This window comes from Sebastes umbrosus, chromosome 15 (genome assembly GCF_015220745.1).
Source record: "Sebastes umbrosus isolate fSebUmb1 chromosome 15, fSebUmb1.pri, whole genome shotgun sequence".
In the NCBI taxonomy this organism is placed as follows: Eukaryota; Metazoa; Chordata; class Actinopteri; order Perciformes; family Sebastidae; genus Sebastes; species Sebastes umbrosus.
Window position 1 is genome coordinate 4,184,554 of NC_051283.1, and position 9,503 is coordinate 4,194,056.

At 39.2% G+C, this 9,503-nt stretch overlaps 1 protein-coding gene across 22 annotated transcripts in view; it reads left to right on the forward strand.

The window, feature by feature from the left end:
* Nucleotides 1-9,503, forward strand: part of LOC119502682 (major histocompatibility complex class I-related gene protein-like) — a 334,522-nt gene that overhangs the window by 142,383 nt on the left and 182,636 nt on the right. For 15 of the 22 annotated variants that reach the window (XM_037793767.1, XM_037793766.1, XM_037793783.1 and 12 more), the window contains 6 exons: nucleotides 3,419-3,685; nucleotides 5,007-5,285; nucleotides 5,423-5,725; nucleotides 7,018-7,131; nucleotides 7,346-7,363; nucleotides 7,528-8,678. In XM_037793767.1, the coding sequence (XP_037649695.1) occupies nucleotides 3,419-3,685; nucleotides 5,007-5,285; nucleotides 5,423-5,725; nucleotides 7,018-7,131; nucleotides 7,346-7,363; nucleotides 7,528-7,538 (992 nt within the window). In that variant the 3' untranslated portion in view covers nucleotides 7,539-8,678. Of the gene's footprint in view, nucleotides 1-3,418; nucleotides 3,686-5,006; nucleotides 5,286-5,422; nucleotides 5,726-7,017; nucleotides 7,132-7,345; nucleotides 7,364-7,527; nucleotides 8,679-9,503 lie in introns of those variants that run through there. The other 7 variants (XM_037793762.1, XM_037793761.1, XM_037793759.1 and 4 more) reach the window with 4 other exon arrangements.

Here is a 9,503-nt window from a genome sequence, read left to right on the forward strand (position 1 = left end):
ATTTTTTTTTTCACCTCATATAGTCTTTATTAAGTGTATCTTTAACATTATCATGTTTCATGAAAGAAATTAAGTGACAGAGGTGTATACATACTGCCACTTATGCGCACAGGCGCGCACGCACGCACACACATGCTGTTATGTCCACAAAAACAGGTTATAAACTAACACCGTGTCCTAACTGGATGCGAGCGTCCGACTGTTGCGCTGCATCGCGCATCTGACGCTCTCTGTCCACTGAATACGTTAAATCTGCACTTCGGTTACATCATGTAAACAAACCAGGAACATATCAGCTGTGAGCTCCAGATCAGACTGGAGCTGGAGACGTAACCACCTGATATTTACTGGCAATAACATACGATAGCAAGATACAAGATACAAGATACAAGAGCAAGTAGGTTGTTATCTAGTGATCTTCTCCAGCCAGCTGCCACCTTATTTTAGTTTCTGTTTTGAAATGAGGAGGTACTGGAGGCTACAGATAACTCCTCAGGCACGCCCTGCGTCACGCAAACAGAGCGGATCAAAACGAGGCTTCTTACTGGAATATTGTAGTGACGGCTCATATTTCCCACAGTTTCCATAGTTGCCTCTTTGCACTGTGTGTTCGTGTTTTATTTGAACCATTAGTGAGGTGGCTGTTGTATTTTTTGACAGGTAGCTTGTAATAAAGTTTCACTAGTGAACTTTATTACATATAACTGCGAGCGTCAATGTCTGTGCTGAAAGTGTCAGTAATCAAGTTCATATCTTCATTTACATCCAGGACAACTGACCCGGTTTTCTCGGCTCATGTTATCTAAACTAATCAGCCGTTCCTCTCAATATGAGTGACAGGAAAAAATAGGAACCTTGTATCCGATAGAAGTTCAGACAAAACGTCAAGCCGCGCTGTGCAGCACCTGTTGTTCGCAGCCAGTTAGGACACTCCAATAGAAAACAATGTAATCAAGCCCAAGTACATGTTCTAGTTGTTTAATGCAAAACTATCACTGTTTTGTGCTTTATTTTGCATTGCAGTGTTAAGTCCTTCCATTACCAAACTGAATGACTTAATTTGATAAATAGCTTAGCTGTTATTTCAGTTTCAATTTTTGTAAGGAGAGAATTCAGCTGAGGGGGCACAGTGACCTTTTTGGACGGGCCTGGACCCCCGTGGCCCGCCCCTAACGCCGACGCTGTAAAGGTCACATATTGTAAAAAGTGAAATTTTCATGTCTTTTATATTATAAAGCAGGTTTAAGTGCTTTATAAATACTATGAAAGTATCGAAGCGCTCAATATACAGAGAAATACACACACAGCCCGTATTCAGAAATTGTGCGTTTGAAACAAGCCGTTAGGATTTCTGTCCATTTGTGATGTCACAAATATACAATATTTAGACCATCACACGGTTTTAAACGTAAACATTCTAAATGTGTCCCAGTTTATTTCTGGTTGCAGTGTATGTAAATGACACCAGCTGACAGGAAGTAAATAAGGACCCAAACTGTTGCCAGGCAACGCAATTCTGTTGCAATTCTGTTGCAATTCTGTTGTAATGCACTAAAACGGAGCATTTTTGACAGAGGGTAAATACAGGCATATTCAAGCAGACAGTGAGGGAAATAAAGGTTTTTTTTAATATTACAGCATGTAAATATGTTCTAGTAGAAACATAAAATACAAGTATGAACCTGAAAATGAGCACGATATGGGACCTTTAAGACTTATATCTTCAAATAGCAAAAAGGAAACTTATTTCTCAATGGACGCACACAGGCTCTCACTGTCTAAAATGTCCAAACTGTGCAATACTAATTACTTTGTAGCTCAACTACAGCTCACTTGTCACAGAACTCTCTGGAGCAACAGAAAAAGGAGACGATTTACCTCTGCTACGAAGGATTGATTGACAGGCTACTCAGCCAATAGAAATGCACTTAGCAAAACGATAATTAAGGATATAAACTAAGGCATAGATATTCAAACCACATAAACTGAGGTAGAAAATGCATGAAAGGATATGAAATCTTCTTTACAGTTTTTATATAGACTTACTAGCCATTGTGTCACAAAACGACATAAACTGTATATATGCTTTAGTTTAGGCAATAATATATCAATAACGTCGTCATAAACGTGATAGAGGAAACATTGACTGTTGCTAGGAGACATAACCTCTGTGCTGTGGGAAATGCTGTGATCATAGAGAGGACATGCTGTCCTCCAATATTATTGTTTATGTAGTATGACATAATTAAATCAAAATTATATATTACAGCAATTCCAACACATTTACTAGGTTTCCTCAAGCTTAGGTCCTCTATGAAAATAGAGGTGCAAAGTGTGCAAGTTACAATTTTGTTTTAAAATAAAATTAAATGAGGTATATATATATATACCTCATATATATATATACATATATATATATATATATACAGCATATATATATATATATATATATATATATCTCATTTCATTTTATTTTAAAACAAAATTTTAACTTGCACACTGTTAATACATAGTATTTCATTACACACTTTACTGTTGTATATAGCATGTTATTGTTCTTCTATGTTCACATTTTATATTTTCTAAGCTAGTTGTAGTAGTCTGGTTTATTTATAGTGTTTTTAATATATTCTTTATATTGAGTTTATTATAAATATTACCTCTAGTGTTAATATGTATATTTACTGTTCCTGTGCATTGCCTGGATACTCTGCTGCTGTAACACAAGAATTTCCCAATTTGGGATCAATTAAGCACATCTATCTATCTATCTATCTATCTATCTATCAGTAATGAGAATGGGTCTATAACATATTCTTTTGTAGCTCAGAGTAATTCAACATATTTTAAAATTCTCCTTTTGGGGGAATTGACAACCAATTAACCCATTTGTGCCCAAAGACTAGATTTAGTATGATAAGGACACATTTGTTCTGATCGGTCAAAAGATTTTAAAAGTGGTACGGACATACTTTGGGCAAGTATCTAACAGTACAACTTTGAAAGATTACATGAAAAATCACACTTTTTACACTGCATATGTGTGCATATCTTTGATATTCAACTCTGTATGAGTTCATAGATACCAAATACTTGATTGTGCCCTTTGTAGTTTCTGAGATACAGCCATGTTCTTATCATACTACTGTATATTTCATCTGAGGACACGTGGCTACTGTTTTTACCTAAAATATAAAGGAGTGCAAAAACAGTAGTCCCATGTGCCCTAAGACTATATTTAGTATAATAAGAAAAACTCACTTTTCAGCCAAACGGTTTGACCGATTTTGAAAATTTCTTCTAATTTGTGCTGAGGCAAGCCCAAAATTCTGAATTTCAGTTGTGGGCACAAATGGGTTAATCAATCAACCCCTCAAAAATATTTAAAATCCAATTCAAAACCTTCTTTGTCTTGCAGTGAAACACTCCCTGAAATTTTTCTCTACTGCAACTTCTGGAGTCCCAAACTTCCCAGAGTTTGTGGCTGCTGCGATGGTCGATGAAGTGCTGATGGGTTACTGTGACATCAACATCAAGACCCCAGAGCCCAAACAGGACTGGGTGAGGAAACTAATAAAGGATGAGCCACAACACCTGGAGTGGTATTCTCAGGAGTGTTTTGATAGCCAGCAGTTCTTCAGAGCCAACTTGTACAGCCTGAAGCAGCGCTTAAACCAAACTGGAGGTACAGTATGTTTATGTTCATATGTAACGTTTTACTGGTGAAATGTTTCCTCCCTCTGAGGTGAGACATAGCTTACAGTATAAACACACTGAGCCAATGTGTAGTGAAGATGTCATATTATCAGTTAACCCCTTAACCTCTTTAAGAGGTTGTTGCACTGTGATGATACTGTTATCATATGAAACTAAAAAAATCTAAGGAATCCATTGCTACCAACCATGTCATACTAGCTTGTCGGGAAGATCGCTAAATAACGCTGCAAATTTAAGCAAAATTTTGTCGAGGGAAAACTGTCATGGCGATTTTCAAAGGGGTCACTTGACTTTACACATGCACACTTTATGATAATCACATGCAGTTTTTTTAATGCAGTATAAATCTGTTATTTCCGCCTATTCTAAAATGGTGTATCTGAATATTTCTGCATACTGGGGTCCTTAAACAGTCTTGAATTACATACATTGGGTATCACTGTAAAGCTGAGACTCTTGTGGATCCAATGAGCCCAACTGTATTCATGTGTGATGATGTTAGTCCCCATAGGAGACATTTCAGTGTAGTGAGACCATTTTTTTTAAACTTGACCTGACTTTATGAAATGACCTGTGGTGACCTCTAGGATAATCACAGCCTCACTTTACAGCCACAAACTAGAGACCTAGAGCATTCAGAGGATGGACGGCTTTCCTAGCTAGATTGACAATAAGGGGGTTTCTGAGCAGTTTACACAACAGAAGTGCTCGCCATCAAATCGCCGAAAAATGCAATTCTTGCAGAAATCTCCAAATGTCAAACGTTTTTTATCCCAAATCCAAGCATAGCTTTTTTTATGGTGTTCTTCAAGGTCTTGGTGTCTTAATGTGGTATATTGGAGGGATTAGTGATCATTTTTATCAATACTCCAGCAGTAAAAAATGGTTAAATTTAGCAACAAATCTGTAACAAATGATGTCAACCCAAAAAATGCTACAACAACTTATGAGACATAACAGAGCATGGGAATGACCATCATATACTTCTATCATAATGTTCTACGCTCTTATACACTTTCACTATTTATTTAAATCTATTCATCCATTTATTAATACATTTTAATTCTGATTTATGACTAGAACAACTTGCCACACAGTGCTGCATCTCAAATGAATCTTCAGGTTCCCAGCTTTCAGATGATGTACACCACTTCTATGTGACATCTACTGTTGACTATTTATCTAACCCTGAACATCCCCTGTACCCCACCCCTCTAAAACAGAAGGTAGAATGGTAAAGGAGCTGGCTGTACTGAGATGTCTCTTTTTTCTGTCTCTGTCTCTCTCAGATGTCCACATTTTTCAGAGGATGAACGGCTGTGAGTGGGACAACGAGACTGGAGAGGTTGTTGGTTTTAGTCAGTACGGTTATGATGGAGAAGACTTCCTTGTGTTGGACCTGCAGACGCTGACATGGACCGCTCCAAAACAACAGGCCTTCATCACTAAACTTCGATGGGATAATGATAAAGATAGATTAGAATACGACAAACACTACTATATCCAAACATGTCCTGACATGCTGAAGAAGTACCTACAGTATGGAAGGAGCTCTCTGCAGAGAACAGGTAGGATCACATGGCAAGATGTACTGTTGTACATGGACTCAGTGCTTCTAAGGCTCTGTATCATTCCAATGAACATAATATCCTGACACATCCTGGTGTCTCAGTACAGACTCATCTGTGTCTGTCTCTCTCCCCAGAGCGTCCCTCAGTGTCTCTCCTCCAGAAGACTCCCTCCTCTCCAGTCAGCTGCCACGCTACAGATTTCTACCCCGACAGAGCCAAGATGTTCTGGAGGAAAGATGGAGAGGAGATTCATGAGGACGTGGACCTCGGAGAGATCCTCCCCAACCACGATGGATCCTTCCAGATGAGTGTTGAGCTGAACCTGTCATCAGTCGCACCTGAAGACTGGAGGAGGTACGACTGTGTGTTTCATCTCTCTGGTGTGGTGGACGACATCGTCACCAGACTGGACAAAGCAGTGATCAGGACCAACTGGGGTAAGACTGGTATATACTTGTATATTTGTTTATTTATTTGCAACAGATTCCTGTAACATTTGGTGGACAGTTAGACCATAATTAAGGAAGAACTTATTAGAAACTAGTGTGTATAGTGCCAAAATGTTAACTTCAACTTTGTTGTCCCCAATGATAAAAGAAATGCTTAAAAAAGCCATATAAACTCACATAAAACAAAGTAGAGCAGCAACAGTTTGTGCCTTTACTGGAGACAGTATTGAGATGACAGGAAACAAGGCAGAGAAAGATGCAACAAAGATCTGTTGCTCAAACTGGGGACGTTGTGGTTCGTCAGCTACAGGTGCAAAGTTTATGATATGTTGTACTATTTCTCTACAGTGGGACTGGCTGTGTAATCTTCCAAGTTATGTTTTATTACATCAGTGGTTCTCAACCTGGGGGTCGGGATAACATACTAAAAAGAAAAAACTTATTTTATACCGGGGAATATAGAATAGATTTTTTTGAGTGTGTTTGTGAGAATCAAAGTGTGCATGCAGGTGAGTTTCTGACGGGGCATTTACGGCGGGTCGGGGGGAGAGAAAAAGTCACGAAATGCATCAGAAATCCACAGTGCCTGGAGCACATTGGACAACGCCTAGGAGCTAGCTGTTCAAACTAAACCAAACTAAACACACAAACAAAGCCTTATGTTGGAGCCTTAATGTCGTTTTTTGTTTGTTTTACTTTTATCTGTGGATGACACAATTAATGTATTCCTGCAGTTCTAGCACTGACCACAGGGTGTAACATGGACATGAAAGTGCATATAGGTAAGCTCTCCTGATTAGGATCAGGATGTGTGAGACGGAGAGCCAAACAGTTTTTGACCGTGCCGAGCCGTGCCAGGCCGAGCAGAGCCTTGCCATATGAAACATTGTTGAATTAGATCCCACTGAATGGAAACAGGGGAAGAACATGATGGTGAGATGTGAAAGTTTAAATAAATGTAACTGATATAGCGTTACACAGCGCACTGGACATTGATTTGTTTGTAGAGCACCCGTCCAAACATTATTGTTCGTTTTTACGTCTTGAACTCCTGGTTTACTGTACCGACTTAAACCACTGATAAGCTGTGAACCTCTTTGTCAGGGTTTTTATTTACTACACATTTGTTTGACCAATAATGATTGACAGCACTGCGTGAATGTTGATTTGAAAGGAAAGTCATATCCAGAACTGAGGCATTACCACTGTAAACACTTTCAGAACCACACAGCACACAGTGTGAATGAACCCAAAGTGTGAATGTTCTGTTTTGGTTCCAGTTCCTCCAGCAGGGTTCCCTGATGGTCCTGTTATTGGAGTTGTTGTAGGACTGCTGCTGCTGCTGCTGGCAGTCTGCATCGCTGGACTCTTCATCTGGAGGAGGAACAATAACGGTGAGGAACAGAGATGTTTTTATTCCTCTGATGAATTAAAATAAATACCTGTGATAGTCTCGTCCTGCATATTTAGTGTGGTACTTCTGGTAACTCAATCCATTTATTTGACTGTGATAGTGAAGCACAAAATGCATTTTTTTCTTTTTCTGCTTTCATAAATTCTGAAATGTGAATCATTTTCTAACATTGTTTTCTCTCATCTGTATTTCAGGGTTTCGCCCTGCTAACAGTAAGTATTATACTGTGAAATATTTCACATTATATACAATTATATATATTTTTCCCCTTGTGGGCGAGCAACTAATATCCTGTTCACCATAAAAACAAACGTCCGGCATAATGTGGAAACCAATATGACAAGGATTTCACTTTATTTACTACTTGTGTTGACAGCGGGGCAGTGAACATAGAAGAGGATGCTGAACTCCACAACTTATCGTCTCAGAGGACTTTACAATCTGTACAACAAATGGCGTTCTCTACCCTTCATTTGGATAAAGAAAACCCCCCAAACTCATTTAATAAATCTCTCTAATGAGAGCTGCTCATCTGATTGGCTGCCATACTGAAGGAGAGAAGAAGTGTTCGGATGGACTTGCATTTATATAGCACTTTTCTAGTCTTCCGACCACTCAAAGCTCTTTACACTACATGTCAGCAGTCACCCATTCACACACACACATTCACACACTGATGGCAGAGGCTGCTAAGGTGCCAACTTTGCCCATCAGGATCTAATCTAAATACTCATTCACTCACCGATGGCTATGCCTTTGGGAGCAATTTGGGGTTAAGTGTCTTGCTCAAGGACACATCGACACGTGACCGGAGCAGCCGGCTGATCTACATCTATTTCGAATTATTTAAGTCTGTTTTTCTGCTGATCTGCTCCTAGACCCATCCTGGTCAAGTTCTTACATTTCCAGGACAAAGTGAGGATTTCACGTCTGGCCAGGGAGAGAAAGGAGCTCACCTTTGATCAATAAACGCCGGCAGTTTGATGCTGTCAAAAAGAAACATTGTGCCGCTGATATCAAATACTCTCTGCTGTATCCTTGCACGCTGAGAGTGATGGTGGAGGGAAAGCCAAAACTGTTCCGCTGTCCCGAGGAAGCTGGGACTTTTTTTCCGAGACCTCTCCTCTTCCCCATGACAGTACTGTGAGTAGATCATCCTGCAAGTTGACAACCTCCTAATTTTGTTTGCCTGACTGATGTTAAGTTCTTTTCTCCTGGATCACGTCGCGTGACTGGAACATTGACTTTATTATTTCAGTAACTTCAGCTTATTTCCTTTATTCTGTCATTTGCAAACAATAATTTTACTTGCAAACTTTATTTTGTGTAGCCTACTATGTGAGAACGCCAAGGGGCGTGAGTCAATGTTTGCCATAAATTGTGACGCCAGTGGCGTCAGTTCCAGTAGACTGTCATAATGACGCAATGTCGCAAACTAACCACTGTTGTAAACCATGGAATATTGAACGTTTGCTAACTTCTGCCTTTTCATGAAATGAAATGGCCCTCTTTCTTTTGTTACCTACACTTTCTTTTTTCTCTCATTGTGAATATCTGAGGCCATGTATATTTTTATTTTCATATGAATATAATCCACATGCTTTTTGGATAATATAGGCCTATTTTATTTGACTTAAGCAGGGCCCTCCTTTTGTGCACATACACACGTAGGCAAAGTTGTTGGTAACGTTCCGTTAAAGAAAGAAAAACCCACAATGGTCACTGAAATAACTTGAAACTGACAAAAGTAATAATAAATAAAAATTCATTCTGAAAATGAACTAATGAAAATCAGATATTGTTTTTGAATTATGGTTCAACAGAATCATTTAAAAAAACAAACTAATGAAACTGGCCTAGACAAAAATGATGGTACCCTTAACTTAATATTTAGTTGCACAACCTTTCGAGACAATCACTTCAATCGAGTGATTTCTGTAACTCTCAATGAGACTTCTGCACCTGTCCACAGGTATTTTGGCCCACTCCTCGTGAGCAAACTGCTCCAGCTGTCTCAGGTTTGAAGGGTGCCTTCTCCAGACTGCATGTTTCAGCTCCTTCCACAGATGTTCAATAGGATTTAGATCCGGGCTCATAGAAGGCCACTTCAGAATAGTCCAATGTTTTGTTCTTAGCCATTCTTGGGTGTTTTTAGCTGTGTTTTGGGTCATTATCCTGTTTGAGGACCCATGACCTGCAACTGAGACCAAGCTTTCTGACACTGGGCAGCACATTTCACTCCAGAATGCCTTGATTGTGTTCAGATTTATTGTTTGGTCCATAAAATGTCAGAAATTGGTGAATCATTGTTTCCCAAAGCCCAAGATGACGTCCTCAAATGTCTTGTTTTGT